The sequence below is a fragment of the Equus quagga genome, chromosome 4 (genome assembly GCF_021613505.1).
Source record: "Equus quagga isolate Etosha38 chromosome 4, UCLA_HA_Equagga_1.0, whole genome shotgun sequence".
In the NCBI taxonomy this organism is placed as follows: domain Eukaryota; kingdom Metazoa; phylum Chordata; class Mammalia; order Perissodactyla; family Equidae; genus Equus; species Equus quagga.
The window spans coordinates 5,952,998-5,979,142 of record NC_060270.1 but is presented as its reverse complement, the minus strand read 5'-3'; the positions used below and the strand labels follow the sequence as shown (position 1 = coordinate 5,979,142).

At 36.6% G+C, this 26,145-nt stretch overlaps 1 protein-coding gene across 8 annotated transcripts in view; it reads left to right on the top strand.

Moving 5' to 3' along the window:
• SENP7 (SUMO specific peptidase 7) overlaps positions 1-26,145 on the top strand; it is a 140,794-nt gene that overhangs the window by 62,385 nt on the left and 52,264 nt on the right. For 3 of the 8 annotated variants that reach the window (XM_046659225.1, XM_046659232.1, XM_046659226.1), the window contains 2 exons: positions 11,246-11,443; positions 19,294-19,488. The exons of 1 other annotated variant lie outside the window; for it this stretch is intronic. In XM_046659225.1, coding sequence (XP_046515181.1) covers positions 11,246-11,443; positions 19,294-19,488 — 393 coding nt within the window. The remainder of the gene's footprint in view (positions 1-11,245; positions 11,444-19,293; positions 19,489-26,145) is intronic. 4 more of the 8 variants (XM_046659227.1, XM_046659230.1, XM_046659228.1 and 1 more) reach the window with 2 other exon arrangements.

Here is a 26,145-nt window from a genome sequence, read left to right as displayed (position 1 = left end):
TCAGGTTTCATAACTTGTTAGAATTGCTCACAAAACTCAGGAAAACTCAGGTTTCATAACTTGTTAGAATTGCTCACAAAACTCAGGAAAACACTTTACTTATATTTACAGGTTTATTGTAAAGGATACAACTCAGGAACAGCCAAATGGAGGAGATCCATAGGGCAAAGTGTGGGCTGGGGGCATAGAGCTTCCTCTTTGGGTGTGTCACCCTCCCAGCACCTTGATGTGTTCACCAGAGACAAAGACCAAATATGTACTTCCCATTGTATCATATCATTCTGTATATCATTATATACTAAACTATAAAACATTTTCCTTTCTTCTGTTGTCTCTTTCTCAACTTATGGTGTATTTTATTTACATCTATCTGTTATTCTAAGTAAAGAAAAATAAATATTTTAAATTATTAGGATGAATTTTACTGTTCACCTTTATATTGTGCAATTTCACTTTTTTTTTTTTTCCTATTTCTCCCCAAAGCCCCCCAGTACATAGTTGTATATCCTTCGTTGTGGGTCCTTCTAGTTGTGGCATGTGGGACGCTGCCTCAGCATGGTTTGGTGAGCAGTGCCATGTCTGCACCCAGGATTCGAACCAACGAAACACTGGGCCGCCTGCAGCAGAGCGCACGAACTTAACCACTCGACCACGGGGCCAGCCTCTGTGCAATTTAACTTTTAAATGCAGATATAAGAGCATTGAACCTGTATATGCAATTGTCGAAATTATACAATTTATGTCTCGTAGTTTGTACATGTGTATGTATTTCGTTCTTATCAGAACAATGGAAATGCTGCACAAAACGAACTCAGCTGCTTTTATTTCACTTCTTGATGCATCCATGTTCTACCAACCTTTCTACCTTTGGCTTCCTGATGTGTAAGGAATGCCTGAAATTTAAAGGAACTGAGAGTTGCCCTTCCCTGCTATGCCATCATTTTCAGTGTAAGTGTTTGGCTAATACAGAGAAGTAACACAAGTAAGAAAGGATACAGTAGGGTATGTTGGTCATTCATGTTTCTTAGGACATTACTTTTTTGTTGTTGTTGAAACTTTTTACTGGTTCAAATGAAAAGTGTGGCTTCTCAGGACTTTGGGTGTCTCTGCTTGCCTTGTTCTCACTTTGAATCTCCTGGAATTCCCACACATGGTGAGTCCACCGGAATTTTCTGCTCATGGACATCTCAAATATTGTATGTGAGTGGGGCAGCCAGGAATGGTGGACACACGTATTGTGAATATCTTCTCTGCTCATGTGCATGCTCCGTTGTCCCATGAATTTCGCTTACAATACACAAGTTCAAAGATAAAATTATCCAGAATTTCAAGATAACAACAGCAGAGCATTAAAGCAAATGTGAGGCCTTGAGCTCAGGGCCCTGTATGCTGTACAGGTTGCACGTCCATGAAGCTGGTGCAGGATGCAAGTGAAATAAGATGGAAATGGGTACTAAGAGCAGCCTCAGAGGAAAAAGAAGATTTGTCATTATTGGTGATAAAGAAACTTGAAGTATAGCTGAAATTAAGTATGTGTTATGGACTGAATGTTTGTGTTCTCCCAAATTTATGTGTTGAAATCCTAATCCCCACTGTGATGGTATTAGGAGATGAGGCCTTCAGAGGTGATTAGGTCATGAGAGTGGAGCTCTCAGAAATGGGATTAGTGCCCTTAAAAAAGCCCAGAGAACTCTCTCACCCCTTCTACCATGTGAAGACATAGTGAGAAGATCGCTGTCTATGAAGCAGGAAGCAGGCTCTCACAGAATCTGCCAGTGTCTTGATCTTGGACTCCCCAGCCTCCAGAGCTCTGAGAAATACATGTTTATTGTTAAGCCACTCAGTCTATGGTATTTTTGTTATAGCAGCCCGAATGGACTAAGACAGTCTGAGAGAGGAATAGGGCAGAGGCATGCAATTTGTTCTGTTAACCGTATGGATTATGGATTAAAATTAATCAGCTAGTGGTTTATGTAGTACCTCAGATTCCAGAGCATAGTAGTCCTATGTATTAAGCACCGGTGTTTTAATTTCGAAGAATCAGCTAAAGTACCTTTCTCATTGAAAAGACGCTTGTTGAGGCGCTTGGCCAGTTGCCAGGTAACACGTTCATGCGCTGGAGAGGCGGCCCCCAAGGCAGCCTGCAGTGATGATTAGTCTTTAGAGCCCCTGCAGTTCTTCCAATGAATTTTCAACCCAAACTTTAGCACAGTATACTTGTATAAATTAATAAAAAATGTTTTTTGTTTAATTCTTTGTAATTTGGCTTTGATAAGGACAGTGAGAGTCATTTTCTAATGCAATATAAATATTTTTACATATTCTTAATGGATTTTAATCACCTTTATTGATGTGTAATTTACCCATAATAAAGTGCACACATTTTATTTATCTATTTTGATGAGTTTTAACAAATTTGTACATCCATGGTACTACCACCACCGCAGTCTGTGGACACATCCAATTCCCCAGAGACTTTCTATGTGCCTTTTCCCACTAAACCCCCACCCTACCCACCTCAAGCCCAGGCAGTCACTGATCTGCTGTCTGTCACTATAGATTAGGTTTGTCTTTCTAGAGTGGCAAATATGTGAAAACACAGTATGTATATTCTTTTGTGTCTGGTTTCTTTCGCTGAGCATAATGTCTTGGAGATTTGTCTATATTGTTGTATATGTCAGTAGTTTATTTCTTTTTATTGCTGAGTAGTTTTCCATGATAGGAAAATTCTGTATTTTATCTGTTGCCGAGGAAAACTTTTCCTTTACCCCCTTAGGCTCTGTGGCTGGGCCTGAGAAGTAAGCTGGTAGAAGACAGATTATCAGGAAAAAAGCATACAAATGTTATTTAATATTTTAATGTGTACATGGGAGCCCTTATAGGAAAAATAAAGATCTGAAGACGTGGTTCAGACCGAGAGCTTACATACCTTTTAAACAAAGAACAATAACTTTGTGGAGAAGTGACAAGACAAAAGAAAAAGGTTTATGCTTTTGGGTACAGTAAATTGTGGGAAAGTGACTAGAAATGTATGGGGGGAACTAATGGAAGATAAAAGTTATTTTAGTAGGGTTGTTTGTGCAGATCCATTTTGGTGTGGGCTCCCAGCCTCTGGTGATATGAATGTCTTCGTGGTATGGAGTAGACACCTTTCTCATGGAAAATTTTATGACCTGCTTTCAGGTAGAAAGGGGGAAGTCAGAGAGCCTTTTCTGCATCTGCTGTTTCTCAAGTGCCTTCAGCTCAAAATAATCAGCATGCCAAAGAGGCATAATTTGGGGTGACGTGTTCTTACCCCCTTCATATCCGTTAGGCTGTTGATGGACCTTTGGTTTGTTTCCAGTTTTGAGCTACTATGAATAAAACCGCTGTGAATGTTCATGTATTAGTGCCTGTCTGGACATGTTTTCATTTCTTTTGGATACCTTGATGCAAAATAACCAATAACTATTCTATGGATAAGAGAGAGAGGTGAGTTTTACTTGAGCCATGCTGAGGATTATAACCTGGGAAGGTAGTTTCCACAAATAAAGAAAGTGTTCCGGAGAAGTATGGTTTTTAGCACAGTTTTATACCATTCTAGAACAAAGAACATACATTAAACACACCCAGGACACATATTCATCTTCAAAGTTTCAAAGAGCTATTCAGTTGCAGATTAGCAAGTCAACATGACCCTGATGTCCAGGAAAGGGAATTTATCTTCATGAGTACTACTAAGGGCGTTACCGATAGGGTGTTACCAGTACTGGCATGTAGGAGGGAAAGTATGCATTCTTATCTTAAGAGAATGCATTCTTTACTTTAATGGTTAAAGCAGATGTACAGTGTATGTTTGATAGGCTGGAAGTCAGGCTTCTTTATAAAGTTCAAACCAAATCAGTTTTGAACCAGAAAGCTACCCCATATACCTCAATATGTGAAAATTACTTGTCAGGTAAATACCTAAGAGATAGATTACTGGGTCATTGAAAGTGCATTTTCAATTTTGCAAGAAACTGCCAAACTGTTTTCCAAAAGTGATTGTGCCATTTTGTGTTCCCACCAGCAGTGTAAGAGAGTTTTACTTCCTCCAGAGCCCTGCCAACACTTGTATGGTCAGTCACTATCATCATCCCTAGTGATGGATGTGTAGTGGTATCTTATTGTGGTTTTAATTGCATTTTCTTGGTCAATGATGTTGAGCATCTTTGCATGTGCTTATTGGCCTTGTGTATCTTCTCTAAAGTGTCCGTTTAAATCTTTTGCTCCCTCTCCCATTTCTTTTTTTTTTTTTTGAGGAAGATTAGCCCTGAGCTAATGTTCACTGCCAATCTTCCTCTTTTTTTGCTGAGGAAGACTGGCCCTGAGCTAACATCCGTGCCCATCTTCCTCTACTTTATATGTGGGACGCCTGCCACAGCATGGCTTGACAAGCAGTGCCATGTCCACACCCGGAATCCAAATCGGCAAACTCCAGGCTGTCGAAGCAGAACGTGCGAACTTAACTGCTGTGCCACAGGGCCGGCCCCTCTCCCATTTCTTAAAAAGACCAAAGCCTTTTTTTTAAAAGACTAGAAAGAGAAGATTTAGTGATATTGAACATCTTTTCCTGTGCTTATTGGCCATTTATATGTCTTTTTTCTGAAGTGTCCAAATATTTTGTCCATGTAGAGGAGGTAAAAACCCTTTTTCCTCTACCCTCCCAGGTTTTCTGATTGGGGCTCTGCAAATGTGACTGACAAAATGCAAAATAAACAAACAGTTTATTTTTTTAAATTTTTTTTAAAGATCGGCACCTGACCTAACAACTGTTGCCAATCTTTTTTTTTTTTCCTGCTTTATCTCCCCAAATCCCCCTGGTACATAGTTGTATATCTTAGTTGCATGTCCTTCTAGTTGTGTCATGTGGGACGCTGGCTCAATGTGGACTGATGAGCAGTGCCATGTCGGTGCCCAGGATCCGAGCCAGCAAAACCCTGGGCCACTGCAGCGGAGCGCGTGGACTTAACCACTCGGCCACGGGGCCAGCCCCCAAACAGTTTATTAACATGTGCAGTGTGCATATACTCCGGAGAAATTCTGTGATGAGTAACTCAAGGGGGTGGTTACAACTTGGGCTTTATATTGTGTCTTAACAAAGAACAGTAAATTTCTGGAGAAGTGATTAGACAAAGTGATACTGAATCCCTTAATCTCAAGTTTGTGTGCCTGATGCCCAGTTAAGCCAATCACTGAGACATTGATGCTTAGAGATGGAGAAAGGTTTATTTGAATTGGCCAAAATGAGAAGGTGGGAGGATAGGTTCTCTCAAATCCACCTCAACAAAGTAGAAAGCAGGGGGTCTTTGTAGAGCTGAGGGGCTTGGGAGGAGGAGTTTCAGAGAAACAAAGGGGAAATCCGTGTTTCTTTCACTCAGATAAACCCTCAGGCAATCAGACTTCTGGGCATCAGTGGCAGCTGGGGGCTGGTTATCTGGTGATAACTTCCTTAAGGCATGCTATTCTTGCGCAAAACAAGCTAATAAATCTTGTGGCCCTTGAGTCACCCCTCAGGTTAAACAAGAAAACAGCAAATTAACAAGATTAACTTCTTTTCATCTGTGTCTGTGCTGGGAACAAGGTTGAAGGGTACCCATGTTCTTATCGAATATTTACAGTAACCCTCAGGTATCCAGCTTCAAAAGGAAAAAGGTTTGAGGCTTCCAAGGATGACAAACTGTGGGAAGCTAAACATAGGGGGAAAACTAATGGAAGATAAGGTTTGTTTAGCAAGGCTTGTTATGTAAATCCTGTCTCTGGGCTGATAAAGGTCTCTGGGGATGAACAGTCTAAAGCCTACTTTTAGGCAAGTCGGGGTGAGCAGAGAGCTTTCTTTGGCATCTGCTGCTTCTCATTTGTCTTCAGCTCAAGATAATACTTATGCCGAAGTGACGTATTTTGGGGTGGCATATTCTGATTTCCTACACTTGTTGTTCTGAGGGACAAGAAATGCTCTAAATTAAATTATGAGAAAAGAAACTAAAACACTGTTTTCATTCCAACTGTTTCCAGAACAAAAAACAGGACTCCAAATTTTGAGGAAGGATTATTTTTTCCGATTTCTGAATTTATTTAGTCAAGCTAATAAGTCATATTTATGTATTCATTGAATAAAGTGCTTTTGTTAAAAAATTTAAATTTAACGAAATTTGAACTTTTCTAGAAAACCTAGTATATGTGTTTTGTTCATAGGCAAAAAAAAATTTTTTTCTTCTGTGGTTATGCTGAGTTTTTCTATAATTACAGAAACATTACTGAAATTACAGAAACATTGCTACAGAAGAGATGTAGTATATTTCTTATGTTTTAGTTGCAACTCCTTTCTTCCTCTTTAAAACTAACCTGTCTCCTAACTTTTTGGATTGTATTGCCACCTAAGTGTGTCTCCCTAAATACTAAGTTTAGGTTTTGTTTTGTCTGATTTAAATGTTGTTCTTTATTCCTAAATTTCTATTCCAGTATCCGTGGAAATTTTATGGCATTTAAATGTAGAAATCTAAAATTTTTTATCTTAATAATTTGAAGTAAAAAGATACTGACTTCTGCTCTAGGATATTATCAGGCAGCCAAATTACAATAAAGCCAAATACGTAAACATGAAATAAGTATTTTCCCAGAGATTCCAAATTGTCTTTTTCACTTAGAGCCCCACTATTAGAATAATTAGTAAAATCACCAATCGTTTGTTATTTTCCAACAGAAATTCTTATTTGGTCTTGGTGATTAGAAAAATGACTTTCTCCAACTTTGGGTATTTTCATATTTAAAATTATTGAAATTACCATTGGGATAATAATTTCCCAAATAATTTATCAAATTTCCAATAGTTAATAGTTTTCCCATTAGAATAAATGTATACCTTATATATCCTTAAGATTTTATAAGTATTTTTGTTTGATCATTTAGAATTTTACGTTGCACAGTTGTAAATCTTATAAAAGAATAGTCTAATTTCCTGAATGTAAAAAATACATACATACATACAGATATATATATATTCGTTTCATTAGTCAATTGATAGGTTTTGGCTAAGTAAACCTGAACTGTTTACTATTCTTTAAAAAATTTAATTAGTTGTATCTGAGCGAGGCCTGTGCATAAAAAATTAATTAGTTGACATTTCTCTTTGTATAAATAGTGCTTGCTTAGTATAGAAAAAAGAAATAAAGACAAATAGAAAACAGAAAAAACAACAGAGAGATAGACAGCCACCCTTAAAAATTAAAGAAGAAGATTTTAAGAGACTAATAAGTAATATTCCATTTAGTGGCTTTATCATGGTTTACTTAACCATTCTGCTGTTGCTGGGTGTTTAAAGTTGCCTTTAGTTTGTTGCTTTTGTAAGTAATACTGTGATGAATATCTTCATGTGTAACTTTTTTTCTGTTTTTCACACTTTTCTTGGTCTAGGATTCCAGACATGGAATTATTTTGTCATGAGTATAACACTCATATATCCTTCATCTAGATTCACCACTTATTAACATTTTTCCACATTTGCCTTTTCTCAGTCTCTTTTCATACATGTAAGTGTATATCACATATACAGATATAAATATAATATACATTTTTTGGGGAACTGTTTGAAAGTAAATTGCAGACATCATGGCACTTCACCTTTAAATACTTCAGCCTGCATTTCCTAAGAAAAAGGACATTCTCTTACCTAATAACCACAATATATTATGAAGAAAATTAACAATAATTTTATATCATCCAATATAAATTCTAGAATCAGAATTCTCTGTCCCCAAAATGTTTGTTTTTTTAAAAATGTAAGATCAAATTGAGGTTTATGCTTTATATTTTTTGGTTATTATGTCTCGTCAGTCTCTTAATCTTAGAATAGTCCTGCCTGTCCCTTCTTCTTTTTTTTCTTTTAAACCATAACATTGACTGTTTTGAATAAGAGTTGTCTTGTAGAATGTCCTACATTCTAGATTTTTTATTTGTCTGGGTTTGTCCTCTTAATTAGGTTCATGTTACATTCTTGACATACTTCATAGCTGATGTCGTTTGCTTATTGCATCCTATCAGGGGATACATATATGCATGTCCCGCTGTTGGTAGTCCTACATGTGATCACGTGATTGAGGTGGTAGCTGCCAGATCTCTCCATTGTAAAGATACTTTTTTCCTTTGTAGTTAATAACCACCTGTGAACCTAATTATCCATTTGCATTGTGCTGACACCAAGGTGGCTGAGCGCTGATAGAAAAAAAATCACAAAACAGTATATTTGTGACATTATAAATTAAGGTTATTAATCTGCATGGATTCCTAAACTGTAAGATAATCCCACTGTGTTTCTCTAGTCAGCCTGTGTTCCCCTTCTTCACAGTAATGATCTGAAACCTTTTCTCAAGCCAACGTTCCTTTACCTTTCCCGTCACTTTGAAAAGATGGTCTTGGTTCCTTCTACTTCCTGGAAGAAGGGGAAGGGTGCCCCTTCTCCCATCATACAGCAGCATAGTGGAGCAGTTAAGAGTACTGGCAGTAGAGTCGAGAGGGTGTGGTTCTGGATCCCACTTTTACTACTCACTCATTTTACTGTGGGCTTAGTCATTAATCATTCTGTCTTGGTCTTCTCAATTGTAGAAGATTAATAATTACCGTTGTACCCCATAGAGTAGTTGTGAGGACTTTTTTTTGCTGGGGAAGGTTCACCCTGAGCTAACATCTATCATCAGTCTAACTCTGTTTTGTATGTGAGTCGCTGCCACAGCATGGCTGGTAAGTGGTGTAGGTCCATGCCTGGGATCTGAACCTGTGAACCCAGGCCGCTGAAGTAGAGCACACCAAATTTAACCACTATCCCACCAGGCCAGCCCCAGTTGTGAGGATTAAATTAAATAAATCGTTGTAAAATGCTTAGCATAGTGCCTGGTATATAGTGAATGTTCAATGAATATTAGCTCTTATTATGCCATTTCTTAGGAAACTTACTGTGTTAATTATCTTGTCGCGCATATCTTCAACCTCTCCCACTCTGTTGACCTCTTCCCATGAGCACTGAAACTTACACAAATATTTTCTCTTTTTTTTCTTTTTTTGGCGAGGAAGATTATCCCTGAGCTAACATCCATTGCCAATCTTCCTCTTTTTCTTTTTGCTTGAGGAATATTATCCCTGAGCTAACATCCGTGTTAGTCTTCCTCTATTTTCCGTGTGGGATGCCTCCACAGCATGGCTGACAAGTGGAGTAGATCCTGTGCCTGGGTTCCAAACCTGTAAACCTGGGCCACTGGAGTGGAGCGTGCAGAACCTTAACCCCTCAGCCACAGGGCCCCAAATATTTCCTATCTTAAGCTGACTAACCAACCAATAACTAAGAAAATCTTTCCAGCACTTCATGTCTGTCTTCACCTCTTGTACTGTGTCTCCCTTTCACAGCGTGTCAACTGCCTGCATTTGCTCTGTCCCTTTCCTCCTTTCCCGTTTATTTGTCCTCCTGTATTCTAGTTTCTGCTCCGACCCTTCCACTAAACTACCCCTGATAAAGTCAGTCACCATTACCTCTCTAAACTCATGGTTATTGTGTTTTATCCTTAATGCTTCCAGTTCATTCTTCATAGAAGATCAAAGTGATCTTTCAAAAATGCAGCTCTGATCTCATTCTCTTGTTGAAACTAGTGGGTTTCTATTGTATTGGCATAAAGTCTCAAATCCCTAATATAGTCCACAAGATCCTGCCTAACTTCCCATCTTTATCTTGTACAAATTTCCTCCTCACTGTAAGCACTTGAGCCAGGTAAGTCCTTTAATTTCCTTGAACAAGCTTTACCCCAATCAGAGCATTTGCATTTTGTCCCCCCGTTTTGGATCACTCTCTGTTTTCCGCCTGTTTCCTTTGGATAGTGCCTATCCTTTGAGGTTTCAGTTTAAAGGTCGTATTCTTGGTACAGTCTTCCCTGACCCGGTTTGTGAGTGCAGCATCTGTACTTTCCCTTCATATCACTCATCACGTTGTAATTAAATAATTAATTGGGTAATTCTCCTCTGGAATGTAAGCCCTGCGAAGGCAGGAACTGTAACGGTCTTATTCCTTGCTGGATCTCCAGATTCTATTAGTATAGTTGTTTTGCTAGAAGAAATTTGGTAAGTATTTGTTGAATGAAGAATGAATTATTATTCATTCATAGAAATGTCACTCATCTTTTTACTCTTTAATGATAACTCTAAAACGTATACATTAAGCTTTTTTTTAACCTCAAAATATTTGGAGTTTCAATGCATTCTGTGGAGATTCTCTTGAAGACTTGTACCCTCCTTTTTCCAGATAGTCTGAAGATTCAGCCCCAAGTGGCTGCTGCAAGCAAGTGATTTCTTTGAGATCTGTTTTATTTTAAAAATACATGAGCATTTTGCTTTCTGATTCTTAATATTCTTATGTTTGTTAAACACACGAGCAAACAGTACCTAGGACTGATCCCGGGTAGTAGAATAGACACTCTTCTGATTAAACGTTTCCAGTTCTTGCAGCCATTCCTCCTTTGACATTGTTTCAAGGCCATGTGACAGCCTGTTCACACCGCTGCAAAAGCTGTATTTCATGGTTCCAGAACTGAACACAGTTCTTCAAGTATTGTCAAGACAAAGATGTACTGAATGAGTAATGAGCAAAATGTAATGAGGCAAAAAGCTGGAACTGCTTGCGTTTATCAGTTTTACTTTTGAAATTGGTTTAGGTACGGTAAAAGTAAATGTTTTAAATTGACCATTTTTAAAAATAAGGTAAAATTAAATCTCTATCTTGAGACTATGTAGGCTTAAGACTGTAGATGATGGACTATTGCACCCTTAGTTTTTATAATGTTTTCTGAATCAAAAAATGCTAAAACAGAAACACATTTTTAGTGAAGAAAGGTGGTTGCCTCTGTGGTGAGATGTGCAGATGTGTGTTATTGTTCCACTAACAGTGGGGATAGGCACAGATCAGTTACCAGGAATCTAACATCTATATGTGTATGTGACCATAGTTGTAGTTTACCAGACAGAATTCTGAAGAAAATCCCAATTTAAGTGAATTTAGCTTTACTTTTTAATGTATATTTGAGAATGGTTAGGCAAATTTTTTACTTATGTTATTTACTACTCTAGTTAAAATTGCTTGAAGAACTGAAATTTAGAATTCCTGGAGGTTTGTATTTGTTATAGATTGTGATGAATTCATGTGTTATACAATGTTTAGTACTTATGTATTAATTATTTATATGTGTAACAGGCAACTCAAAGTTATGTTGACGAATGTCCTATGGACGGATTTAGGACGAAAATTCAGAAAGACCCTACCTAGAAACGATGCTAATTTATGTGATGCCAACAAGGTGCACTCAGACTCATTGCCTTCGACATCTGTTGACAGCCTAGAGACATGTCCAAAATTAGAACTTCTTCACCAAAGCCTTAATTTTTCTGAAAGGTATGTTGTTCAGTATTGATTTTGTTCAACTTACCACAATTGCAATAATATAAGTCCAGTAGTTTTAACAATAAGATTGTTAGAAATGATCTTTAAGAAAATATGCGTATACAGGTGTGCCCCACTCTAAAGCAAATCTTAAAACTGACAATCTTAATTTACTAAGTTAATGATAGTTTTGCACTTTGTTAAGTAGACTGACGTAGAATTATTTTTTAAAAAAGTATCCTTAGTACATTTAACTTACTGTATAATTTGATTCACATATACGTATTTTGAGAGAGTCATTTATAATATAAAATTAAGAGATATATACAGTTATGCACTGCATAATGACATTTTGGTCAATGATAGACCGAATATATGACAACGGTCCCTTAAGCTTGGTACCTTATAGCCTAGGTGTGTAGTAGGCTGTACCATCCAGGTTTGTGTAAGTGCGCTCCATGATGTTCGCACAATGACAGTCACCTAATGATGCATTTCTCAGAACGAATCCCTGTCCTTATGTGGCGCATGACTGTCCAGACAGATAGGTAAGGACCTAGATTAAATAACACTTAAAAGATATGTTAAATATACAGAAAATAAAAAATGTGTCTTTAGCATACCTTTTAAATGTTATTTAATCTAGGTCCTTACTATTTTTGACTTTGTGAGCTTTCTTCTATTTTACACATATTTTTAAAAAGGAGATGGTATTGAAACATTACCCCCAGATTTTTAGTAATAAATATGCAGTTTAATTTTGAAAACTAACAAGACCAATTTTGTTTTGTATTTTTAAAAAAAATTGTGTATGGAGTTTGGGGCTGAAAACTAGGAGTTAGCTCTGGGAATTTGTGATCTCTAGCATAATATTTTTAATATATTTCCATTTGCAGTTTTAACCATTAAATGAATATTTTTTGTGGGGAAGTACTTTGCTTTCAATTAGAATAACCTGTCATTAGCTTTGGTTATATGGTCATAATCTGAATGACAGAATATAAGTGCTTTAAGCCAAGATCCAGATAACAACTGCCAACTTTCAACACAATTATTTTTAAAATAAAAGTTGAACTCTGTCAAAACGTCTGAACAGTGTATTACACATTAATTTTTAAAAAAGGACACTTCTTTTAAAAAAGCCAAAGACGTAAAAAGCTAAGTAACGAGAATTCCCTTACTAAATCATACCTGATGTAAAAACTTTCTAAAGCACCCTAAATCTTAGAATCGGACAAGTTAGCTTGAGTAATTTATGAAGCAGTTTGCTCTCATTCTCCTGGATTCTGTGCTTTTCCTCCTTAGTACAGGTGAACTGTTCCCTGACCGTGCTGAGAGTCTCAGTGAAGGGGCTCGCTAAAGGAAGACCTTTCCAGTCCCTCTAGCTCTTTTGAAAAGAAGCTTTGCCTCCCCTCCAGATGACAACTGCAAGCTTATCAGCCCATCATCCCACGGGTGTCCTTTTTCAGTTAGAAGAGTGTGATTAGAACAGTGTAATATGCTCCAGTCTCTCAGAACAATAGTTTTTCTCACCAGGAATTGTTGGTAGCTAGATTATGTATTCATGAAATTTAAATATAATATGAAGTAAAGAGTCCCAATAAGATTGTAATTTGATTTTTACTGTGTGTGTGTTTTTTTCCTGTTCACTTTCTGGGGTGAACTACCAGCTAGTCCAACCTTTTCCCTTGCTCCTAGTGTTCTGAATTTAACTTGTTCCAAAGTGAATGCATCATCTTTGTTCTCAGACTGGTTCCTCTTTCTGTATCCCCTCCCTGTCTGAGTATATGACTCCCCTACACTCAATTCTCCAAATTAGAACTTGGGAATTGTCCTGACTTCTCTTCCTTCCGTACCCTTCGTATCTAGTCATTTATCATGTCTAGTTATTTTTGCCTCCAAAATGTGTCTTGAAATGATCTCTTCTTCATCTTTCTTGCCACTGCCTCGGTTGAAGCCCTGAGAACCTTGTGCCTTTATTACTACGACAGTAACTTGCTTGGGCTTCCTGTGCACAGTCTTTTTCTTCTTGGTCATTTCCCTGTATGGTTGCCAAAGTATTCGTTCTAAAAGGCAGATATTACCTGTCACTCTCTAGTTTAACATCTTTCTGTGGCTCCACATAACCTTCAGGATAAAGTTAAACTCGTTAGCTTGGCATGTAAGGTCCTTATTGATCTCACCTTTGCCTGTCTCTAGCCTGTGTCTGTCCGCTCCTCCACATTCATGCTGGGCTTTAGACTTAGGGAACCACTGGTAGCTCACTGAATGTACAATGCTGTTTGTTCTCTTACCTTGGAACAATTCTCCTTTTTCCTTTTACTGACTTCTGTTGGTCTTTGACATTGAGCTCAAATGCCATCTTCTTGGGAATCCTTCCTTGATTCCAGCGCCCACATCTGCATTTGATCCCTTTCTTTGTCTTGCTAAGTGTCTTGTTCATATATCCTAGCGCTCATCACCCTGTGTTGTGATTTTTAGTTTCTCTGCCTCCCTGACAGTAAGCTTCTTGAGGACAGGGACTACATTTGATTATTTTCCCTCTGTTGCTGGTACCTAGCATAGTACTGGGCACATACACAATGTTCAGTAAGTGTTTGCTGAATCCAAGAAAGAGACTGCTGCTCAGCAGTCTCTCATCTCTAGTCTCTCTGGTTGAAATGTATTTTTCCAATTATTTTCTCTGTAATTTTGGTGACAACCAGGAAATGAGATATTACAAGCTTCAAGTAAGAAAATTGGAGAACTGTTTAGGGTATGGCTTTGGATAGATGTTTTCTATCTGGGACTTGTTATCTGGAATAGGAGACTCAATGCTTTCTTCAGTCTTTGCTTAACTCTGACATGATGCTTTTTGTCTTATTTTCATTTTTATTTAGCTAAGACTTTATTATTTCAGAAAGATGACAGGGAGAAAAATGTATTTTTGGTTTTTAATTTTATCTTAAAGTTTAACTTGAGTAAACCAAAATTTCTCATTCAATCCCAGAAATAGCATTTTTTAAGAAATTTTATTTGCATTCTAGGATCTAAAGGTAGTGATCTAAGTCTGTTGCCTTTTATGTGAGGACAATTTAGCCTTTTAATTTCTGGATAAGATTGAGAAGAAAAACAGAAAACACATGATCCAAATCAATCTTGTTAAATAATGAAGAAAAGAGTCAAGAGTTTTAGAAATATCAAACTGGCAGCATATGGAATGTACACATTTATTTATTTATTTTTGTCTGAGGAAGATTCACTCTGAGCTAACATCTCTTGCCAATCTTCCTCTTTTTGCTTGAGGAAGATTTGCCCTGAGCTAACATCTGTGCCAGTCTTCCTCTATTTTGTATGTAGGACGCTGCCACAGCATGGCTGCCAACAAGTGCTGTAGGTCCACGCCTGGGAACTGAACCCAGGCCGCTGAAGTGGAGTGTGCTGAAGTTAACCCCTAGGCCATGGCCCAGCCCCTGACAAATTTTTTTTTAAATAAGTAAACCACATTTTAGTGTAGGTTTTGTCTCCATATGTGGTTCACATCTGTTTTCCTGGGAGAAAATTTCCATACATTTGTAAACCTTGGTCATTAGGCAAATAAGAGCCTAGTGGGACACACATACAAGGCTTTTGAGGAAATAAACCATGTTTCTCTTGCTTTCATCAATTGGCACCAGTGATTGTTAGAGAAATATGGAGACAGTGTACCCATATTCCATTAAAAAAGTTAGCTCCTGGTTCTTGGAATTTCTCTAAATGGTGTAATTATATTTATTCATTTTTTCTTAAATTTACATATGTTTCAAGTTAAAACAAATTATGTATTCCAGATATTGTGATGGTAAGACTTTTTGGACACTACAGTATTCCTGTCACCTTAAGATTTCTTTAAGCCAGTAATATTTTACTTGAGTGATAATTTATTCACTTAAAATTTGGTAAAAGGGCAAATTTAGAAAATCTGTGAATCTCTTTAAGAAAGTTATTCAAAAATTAAAATTTTTTTCTCCACATAGCTTAAGAAACTGATTTAGAAAGTATATTTTGAATTATATCGTCTGGGATAAGAATGGATTTATGAGAACTCTATTAAAATGTCACATAGCAGAATTTTAGTAAGGTGTTCATCTTAATTACCACAAAATGAAAACTAAATTAGTACTGTAATTTTTTTTGCTTGTTATATTATACCTTTATTACCAGATATAATTATGTTATCTTTCAACAGGTGTTCCATTTCTTTAAAAATTCCTTCTTGACGTGAAGTTTATATTAATAGCTCTCATCAGTTTTTCAAAGTTCCTCCCCATTTATTAAATTATTTGAATCTTACATTTACCTTGCTACTTATGTAGGGAAGGAACCCACAATTTGTAATTGAGAAAATTAAGAATCAGATAGAATAACCATGCAGAGACACGATCAGTAAATGGTGTTACTCCTAGGCCAGTATACTTTCTGCTTCATCTCACTGCATTACAAAATGTGCTTCTGCTTTGGTTTACAATATTATATTTTGAAGTGTGATTTCATAATACTAGTAAGTAAAGTTAAACAAATTCTGTTTTATTTTACCTACCAATACTATTTATATACTTGGGAAAAAAATTGGATAGACTCTGTGAAATGATGATTTTCAGTCCTTCCTCCATATTGAGATAGTATGAGAGATGAAGTATACACCATATAGATTTCTTGTGAAAATTCCGAATCTTTTGAAATGCTTGCTAGCCCTGGAATTTCCATGGCAGTGCTAATTTATACAGTCGTATATCAAAAGACAGCTTAGATATTGTGAACTTAATTATCACTTTCTAGATTTGTGTTTTGTGAGCCTGCCATACAAAGCTCTCTGTTTCTTCAAGGTACTCAGATTGCAGAAGGTGCACATAGTTGCTGAAAGACGTTTGGGCTATGGCTGTGTGTTAGGAAGAACTGGGTGTACTATAGGCATTGCTAATTATTTAATTATGTACTTTTCTAATAAGGTATTTTCGTCAAGATTGCAGAGCATGATAAATTATGACAAGCACTATTTGAAAAGATAATATGTAACTTTGAGTAAGACTTCAATAATAGGAAAATTAGGGAGTTCCCATTTATTGTGTACTTACTGTGTGCCAGGACTTGTGCTAACTGCTTTACATCTATCTCATTTAATCTTAACAGCTTTGTAAGGTAGATATTATTCTCCCCATTTTAGAGATGAGGAAATCAATGATAAGAGTCATTAATTATGGTAAATAACTTGCTCAAGGTTATGTAGCTATTAAGTGCTGAAATCAGGACCTGACCTGTTGTTGTCTGACTCCAGAGTCCTTGCTCTTAACCCCTGTGCCAACTGCTTTTCCCTCCCATGAACTGTAATGTTTTGTGTAAGCAGGCATTGGACTTTATTAGGTATTTTATATGAGATCTCATTTATTAACCTGTAAATATTCTCCTTGCTCTCAGTCTCTCCCTTGTGGCATTTGTTCACGTGGTATTAGAGTGCTTTCTCATTGGAGGGTGTCCCCCGCAGACGAGCCGAGACAGTTCCTTGAGCCTTCTGATAGCTGCGGAGGCCTCCAGGGCTCCTGTGCTTTAGAGATGTGGGCTGCTGCAGCTTGACAGATAATCTTTTCAAACAGTTTTTGGGTGAATTTTGAAATTTTTTTCTTTTAGGAAAGGCTTTTAGCTATTTGTTTAATTTAAAAGGTCTCATTTATTCTCCAAGGGTCTTTTTTCATATCTCTTCTTTGCTTTTTATTTCTCCAAAATCTAGCAGCAAAACAAACCTACAAGAATAGAGTGATTGTTTACAATTCAGCAGAAAATTGTAATCTTTAAAAGTTTTCCCTTTCCTTGCTGATATTTATACTTTTTTTTTTGTTGTTGTTTATTCTCTTTGATACTTTGTGCAAAACTAATCTTCTCTGGACTCCGTCTGCCCTATTTGGAGAGACAGCTTTTTTTAGGGAATCAACATTGAGAACATTTAAACTATGGGCAGGCGTTTAAACAGAGATAGCTGACATTCCACTGGTGTGTCTCTTTATATGCCCCAAATGTTCTCTTTACTTAAATACTACAGTTTTTGGATTACTTTTATTGTGAATCAAATTTTAGAGTTCGGCAATGATAGGGGATCATAAAAAGAGTATATCATCAATTCTTAAAATGAGTTATCAGTTTAGAATATTAGATTCTCTCATCTCTTTAAAATTTTATTTACACTAAAATATTTATTGGGAAAAATAGTTCTAACTTGAATAAAATTCTGCTAATGTTCCTTAATTTTCTTGAAGTATTGAGAACCAGTTGAGTTTTGTTTAGCAATTCATTTCATCGCAATTCCTAGTGTGAGGTCAGAGAACAGAAATCTTGAGACTTCTTTTTGATCCTATATTGCCACCCTCCCCACTTCAAATCCAGGAGGGTTCTGTCAGGCATCAAATACACAAAGCAGACAATACTGAATAGGATCCTTAGAGATTTAAATCCTATGAGATGAGAGAGAAAACAGGCTTTGCTCCCTTCCTCACAGTTAGTGGTTGTGCTAGATGGCAGACGTCCTTTCCTTTCTTCTCTCAAATTCTGAGTTCAGGGAGTTGTATTTACTACCAGGCTTGGTTTTTAGGTCATATCTACTACTTAATCTTTGCGATATTTGTGGTGGTGGTTGTGCTGGAAATGGAGATTTTTCAAGAGTTTCCTGAAGTATCTGTAGAAAAGCTCAATTATCTGGATCTTTTGGCAAGTTAGTCCTGAGGATACAGTGTCATGGAATAAAATTAGAAAACCAAAAGATAGTAGGCCTAGGGGCCGACCTCGTGGCCGAGTGGTTAAGTTCGCATCCTCCGCTTCAGCGGCCCAGGGTTTCGCTGGTTTGGATCCTGGGTGCGGACATGGCACCGCTCATCAGCCCATGCTGAGGCAGTGTCCCACATAGCACAACCAGAGGGACCCACAACTAGAATACACAGCTATGTATTGGGATGGGCTTTGGGGAGAAGAAGAAAAAAAAATAAGATTGGCAACAGTTGTGAGCTCAGGTGCCAATCTTAAAAAAAGAAGAAGATAGTAGGCCTGGCTTCTTCTACTAGGAAGAGTTATTTATACTTGGGCAACCATTTAACTTTTCTGAGCTTTGAGTTCTTCACGTTTAAAATAAAAATATGACTAAATTATGTTAAAGTTCTCCTGATTTATGAAATTCTCTGCTGTCTGGAACATAGTGAAAAGAACCTAGTGGTTTATGTAGTGAAAATAAAGAATCCCTCTAAGTGCTACAGCAAATCTCGTGAGTACAGGGAAGCTCACGGTTTCCACTTAAACAAAAGTCCTCTGGCCCTTCCTCAGTGTTACCTGTTGCAAAGGGTCAGTAAAGCGCTGCTACTGACATATTGATAAGCTGTTTCGCTTATGGAATCTGTCATTACCATAGGTACAATCTGAATGATGTCTTTCTTGTTGGATTTAGCATTTGTTATTTGTCAATCTATGTAATTACTTATCAAGGACCTTGCTGTTGAATGAGAAGAATAAAGATGTCTTGAATTGGTTTGTAGTAAACTGTGTTTTTAATAACTACTAGGAAAGAAAAATAAAGCATTTTTTGAGAAAAATTGGTTAAAATTTTAAGCACCTCAATAGCATCCATTAGTACAGTTAAAGCCATTATTAGTGGCAGGCTAATCTATGCCAGTGTATAAGACACAGGTACTTCAGGAAACAAATATGTTCATCTAAAATTTTGAATATTTATGGGTTAATTTCTAGGGTGATATAGTTCTGATAACTTACTTGTGCTACGATGACAATGTTTGAAAATTCAGCTTCCTAGAATACGTTTTTTACTGCAAACTTCAGTATAGTACAGTGTTTGTTATTTTGTGTGACAGGATACCCAGAGTTATATTGACGAATGTCCTGGGAACGGAGTTAGGAAGAAAATACATAAAGACCTCATCTGTAACTGAGGCCAGTTTGGGTGATACAGACGACATGCAATCAGAGCAGCTTTCTTCATCATCTGATGGCAGCCTAGACTCTTGTCAGAATCTAAATCCTCTCAAGAACTCCTTTTTATCTAAAAGGTATGTTTAGTGATAACTTTACTCAAAATAAGCACTATACTTACTCTCATGAGCCCGCCTCTATTCTTCCCCCACCGATATGTTATTGCTAAATGTGAGGCACATATATTCTGATGGCTAGTGTGACTTTTCTCCCCTGGTGACCAGAGTGGCTGTTGGAACCAACAGTCCATGGCTAATAATCAATTTCAAAAAGTGCCGGACACTCTACTTGTGTTTTGGGAAAATAGATGCAGACTCTTAATGGAAATTTAGTTATCTATTTTATTATTTCATTTTATTTGTTTAGTATAATTGAAATACCTTCCCCTGACATCTGTCTGTTCCTCCTCCTCCTCTGTCCTATCTGTCCATCTGACTGTACATTCTTCTATCTATCCATCCATCCCTCCATCTTGTCTTATTTAATGTTTTTATATCCAGAATCTAGAACTGTACCTGGTACTTAGTGGTCAGTAAATATTTGCTGAATAAATGGCTGAATGCATTCCTCACAAAAATGATTTGAGATAGCTGAATTCCATTAGCAAACGTGGCTTACTGTTGCCAATGAGAGAAATGGAAACCTGAAGTTGCTTTTGTTTTAAGCTCCAGGAGAGTCTCATGTGGGGACTGTAAAGAAGAAAGTGTGGGAAAAGCTAGGGCATGTCAATTAGTAAACACTACTGGATCTTTTAATTTTCATTTACCATGAACTTCTCTTTTTAATTTTCGGTCTTCAGCCAGTACAATAAATATTTTGATCTGAGTGAAAAATTATTGATCTGGTCTTTTTTTTTTTTTGCCCTGAACCATCCAAAGGTAACTTCTGGTTTGTATTTCTCTTGTAAGACTAATTACATTAAAGAGTATTTACTGTTGTCTTTTTAAAGACCTGTGACAAATATATTTCTAACACATTTTATTTTTTAAACTCAGTTTATTTCTTATGAATTTATACATTTTAGGAATTATTCTCCTTTTGGAGAATATTTTATGTTTTCACCTGAGTTCTACTTAGTAAATTGTCAGTGACAATTTTAACTTTATACCTTATAGGTCTCTTTCTGGATTTGCTGAAAAACATGAAAGCTTCAGTGGTATTATCCAGTTACTAATAAATTTAATGTGTAATTAGAGATATTAGAGATGCATTTATCATTGTATACCATAGGTGCTTATTTCTGCCTCCTCTACTATTCCATGTGCTCCTAAAGGAGAGAGCATGTCTTATTTGCCTTTATACCCAGTGCTTAGCTCAGTACCTACTGTTTTGTGCACTTGGGTTAATGTTCATGTCATTTAACCTTGAGCTTTGGTTTCCTGAGTTATAAAAAGAGAAATAATTTTGAATGACTTTCATAGAATTGTTTCTCTCTTTTAAATCTCATATGTGAGAATTCTTTGTGCACACAAAATATGATACAAATAAAAATTATTATTGAAGATATTTTCTATAAAAAAAGTCACTTAAGATGAATTCGTATGACCTCAGTGCACATTCATGTTGTTATGAAAAATAGCACTATTGTGAGGATTCTGTGAAACTATCAAATTGTAATCTGTACTTTTCGGCTTTATACCAATCTAGGGCTACGGTTTAATAATATAGGTCTAAAATTTCTGACTGTCTGTAAAGTCTCTTCAGTGAGAACTCTAGCTCTCCTCAAGTCCTTTCTAAATAGTTACGAAATTTCCAGGTGGTATTTGATGTGGGCCCTGAAAATTCTTTCTCATGGTGGTAATATTCTTTGATTCTTCCATTTGGAATAGGCATAGTCTTTGGAGCCAGACATCTGGATTCAGATCTTAGCAGTACTGCTAACATGCTGACTTACCTTGGGCAAGTTACTTCTATCTTTAAAACAGCGATAATAATACACACTTTAATTGGATTATTGTGCAGATTTAAGGAGATAACCTGTGTAAAACCCCTAATATAATGCCTGGGACTTAGTAGGTGATTAATAAATGGTAGTCATTATTTTTGTGTCTCTCTTATTGCTGCTGATATCAAAAGTGCCGTTAAAGGCTGTTGCTGGCCCGGCCCGGTGGTGCAGCGGTTACGTTCGCATGTTCCGTTTCAGGGGCTGGGGTTCGCCGGTTTGGATCCCAGGTGCGGACATGGCACCGCTTGGCAAGCCATGCTGTGGTAGTCATCCCACATATAAGATAGAGGAAGATGGGCACGGATGTTAGCTCAGGGCCAATCTTCCTCAGCAGAAAGAGGAGGATTGACAGCAGATGTTAGCTCAGGGCTAATCTTCCTCAAAAAAAAAAAAAAGGCTGTTGCTGTATTGATGCTACTGAAGTCTTCTACCGTGAGGATGCCAATGTCTGATCCTGAGATCACTGCACCCTTGGTTGCCATTACCAGTGCTGCCAAGGCAATTGTCACAGCCGTATTAGTATTACTTTTTGGTTTAAGGAGGAGTTCTGCACTCCTTAGAACAAGCGTTAGTTCTCTCTTCCCGTCAAATGAGTTCATTTTGAGGAGAATCTAGAGTGCCTCATGGAAGTAAATTGCAAGTATGGCTATACCGTTGCTTCAGTAGCTGTGGCACGTTAGAAATGAAATACAGGGTGAACACAGAGTAGGCTCAAGGATGGGACTCGTGTTGTAACCACCCTTCTCCCAGCCTGTCTGTCTCACGATCAGGAAGAGTAAATAGAAATTATTTAGATCTTCTCACGAGGAGACGTGATGTTCTGACATTATTGTTATTGTTCTGCTACTGGTAAACACACCAACTCGTGTAACAAAGATGGAATGTCAAGTAGCAACTAAAAATTGGTAGGTTGAACAATGGAGGCTATGACTGAAAACTGAGGAAGTTTCCCCTGAAAACCTAGTACTTGTGCCCTTGATAATACACATGGAGAAATGTTATATAAAGGCTGAAAGTCTTACTCTAGCCTTAGCCTGTCATTAGTGTTCAGAACTGTTATTACTGACTATAAGACAACCTGAATGGAATTATGCAGGAAAAACAAATCTTGTGTTTTATGCCAAAAATAAAGGAATAATAGAAAACATCAAGAGTGAATAGGAAATGTAAATTAAAATGGTCTCCTTAAAGTAGGGTATTTGTTTTTTCTAGATGACGATTTAGTATTTTAGCATATCGATAACTCAATTATCAAGCTTATATTACTCCTGTAACAACTTTTAACCGATATTTGTTAAGTCTGTACTATGATCTTACACTATGATAAATGCCATGTCTGTATTAACTTATTTAGTACAGGCTTGAATTGCAGCTCAGGGAATTTGCTTAACTTCTTTCTCTATGCCTCAGTTTACTTCATCTGTAAAATGGGATAATGCCTAGGTATGGTAGAAGAGTAAATGAGAAAATCAGCTTTTCACTTTCAATTTGGTAACTTTCTACATCAATACATAGAAATCTATTTTATCTTCTTTTACTTATATTTGCTTCCTTATGAGTAGACATTTAGGATATTTTTCACTTTTTGTCTGTAGAGCAGTGCTATAGTAAGTGGATTATACACATGTCTTTGTGTATTTATTCTTGTAAATCCTTATAGTGCCATTCTCTCCTATATTTTAGCCAGAATTAGATGTTATCATTGAAATTTTTTTGATAAACCGTTGGCAAAAATAAACATAATTGTTTTCATTTTAATCATTTTTTATTTTTAGTGAAGATGGATTTTGTATTTCTTACATAAGTTTTCTCCCTACTCTTTGTATGTATTGAGGTGTTCCTTCTGTTTCTTATTATTTTAAGAACTCCTCTTAAATGTATTAACTGTTACATGTATTGCAGAAATTTTTTCAAGTTTCCTATTTGGAATTTTACTTTGTTTATAGTATCTTCTGTAGTGTAGAAATTTTAAATTTTATTTTGTAAAATTTATCAGTGTTTGACCCCTGTGTTTTGGTTTTTCCTTGGACCTCCTCAACCCCAATATAGAAATAGGTCAGTCAACTGCTGTTTTAATTTTTGATGCTTTATATGAGGTATCATAACCAGAACAATAGTTTGGAGATTACTTTTCTCATTGAAGTTCTGATTGCTTTTTTGCCTTTCTGTAGTCTCGTATAAATGTCTATGGAGACTTGGGTTGCTTCCACCTTTTGGCTCTTGTGAATAACACTGTTATGAACATCAGTGTGCAAGTATCTGTCTCTACTTTCAGTTGTTTTGGGTGTCTACCCAAAAGTGGAATTGCTGGATCATATGGTAATTCTATTACTGATTTGTGTGTGTGTGTGTGTGTGTGTGTGAGGAAGATTGGCCCTGAGCTAACATCTGTTGCCAATCTTCCTCTTTTTGCTTGAGGAAGATTGTCATTGAGCTAACATCTTTGCCAATCTTCCTTTACTCTATGTGGGATGCTGCCTCAGTGTGGCTTTATGAGCAGTGCTGGGTCCATGCCCTGGATCCGAGCCTGAGAACCCTGGGCCACCAAAGCAGAGTGTGCAAACTTAACCACTATGCTACCAGGCCGGTCCCTATTTTTAAGTTTTTGAGGAACCACCATACTGTTTTCCATAGCAGCTGCACCATTTTACATTGCCACCAGCAGTACATAGGGTCCCAGTTTCTCCACATCCTTGTTAACACTTGCTATTTTCTATTTTTGCATAATAGCTATCCTAATGGATGTGAAGCGATATCTAATTGTGGTTTTGATATGGATTTCCCTAATGACTAAGATGTTGTACTTAGTGGCCATTCATATATCTTTTTTGGAGAAACGTCTGTTCAAGTCCTTTGCCCGTTGTTGAATTGGATTTCTTTTTATTTTTGAGTTTTTGGAGTTTTATATATATTCTGAATATTAATATTTTATCAGAAATATGATTTGAAAATGTTTTTTCCCATTCTGTGGCTTGCCTTTTTGCTTTGATAATACCCTTTTATGTACAAAAGTTTTAATTTTGATAAAGTCCAAGTTGTCTATTTTTCCTTTTGTTCCCTGTGCCTTTGGTGTCACATCTAAGAAATTATTGCCAAATCCAATGTCATGAAGATTTTTCCCTATTCTAAGAGTTTTATGGCTTTAGCTCTTGCATTTAGGTCTTTGATCCATTTCAAGTTAAGTTGTGTGTATGGTGTTAGGCAAGAGTCCAACTTCGTTCTTTTGTACGTGGATCTCCAGTTTTCTCAGCATCACTTGGTGAAAAGGCTGTCTTTTCCCCATTGAATGGTCTTGGTACCCATAATAAAAATCATTTGACCATATATTCAAGGCTTTATTTCTGGGCTCTGTATTCTATTCCATTGGTCTGTGTATCTATCTTTATGCCAGTACCATGCTGTTTTGATTATTATAGCTTTGTAGTAAGTTTTGAAACCAGAGAGTGTGAGACCTCCAGTTTGTTCTTTTTCAAGATTATTTTGGCTATTGGGGGGTCCCTTAATTTTTTGTATGAATTTTAGGACAGATTTTTTTCTTCCTAGATTTGTCATTGCAATTGTAATAAGATTGTGTTGAATCTGTGGATAGTTTTGGTATTGACATCTTAATAATATTAAGTCTTCAAATTCATGAACATTTGATGTGTGTTCATTTATTAATGTCTTTAAATTCTTTCAGCACTGTTTTCATTTTTTGAGTCTTTTGTCTCCTTGGTTAAGTTAATTTCTATGTTTTTTATTCTTCTTGAAGCTATTATAAATGTAATTTTTTTCTTAATTTCCTTTTTTGTTTATTAACTCTAACAGCTGTGTTTGTGTGTGTGTGTGTGATCTTTAGAGTTTTCTACATGTAAGATCATACTGTTTGTGAGCACATTATTTTATTTCTTCCTTTCCAAATTAAGTGCTTTTTATTTTTTTTTCTTGTGTAATTGCTCTGGATAGAACTTCAGGTGCTATGTTGACTAGAAGTGGTGAAAGTGGGCATTCTTTTCTTATTCCTGATGTTAGAGGAAAAGCTTTTAGCCTTTCACCATTGAGTATGATGTTCACTGTGGGTTTTTCATATATGGCTTTTATTATGTTGAGGTAGTTTTGTTCTATTCCTAGATTGTTGAGTGTTTTTATTAGGTGTTGAATTTTGTCAAGCACATTTTCTACATTGAGATGACCATGTGGTTTTCCTCTTTCATTCTGTTACCGTGGTGTCTTGCATTGATAGATTTCTGTATATTGAACCATCCTTGAATTCCAGGAATAAATCCATCTGGTTATGGTGTATAACTGTAATAAGCTGTTGAATTCTGCTTGGAGTATTTTGTTGAGAATTTTTGCATCAGTGTTCGTAAGGGATATTGATCTGTAGTTTTCTTGTAGTGTCTTTTTCTGGTTTTGATATTAGGACAATGCTGGCCTCATAAACTGATGTAAGAAGTGTTCCATCCTCTTAAATTTTTTGGAAGAGTTTGAAAAGATTATCTGTTAGTTGTTCTTTACAAGTTTGTGGAATTCACGAGTTGAAGCTATCAGATTCAGGGCTTTCTTTTGTTGGGAGATTTTTAGTTAACTAACTCAATGTCCTTACTAGTTATGTGTCTATTCAGATTTTTTATTTCTTTGTGATTCAGTATTGGTAGGTTTTGTGTCAATAGGAATTTGTTTGTTTCATCTAGGTTGTCTAATTTGTTGGTATACAATTGTTTATTGTATTCTCTTGTAATCTTTTTTATTTCTGTAGGACTGGTGGTAATTCCTCATTTTCTTTTCTGATTTTATTAATTTGCATCTT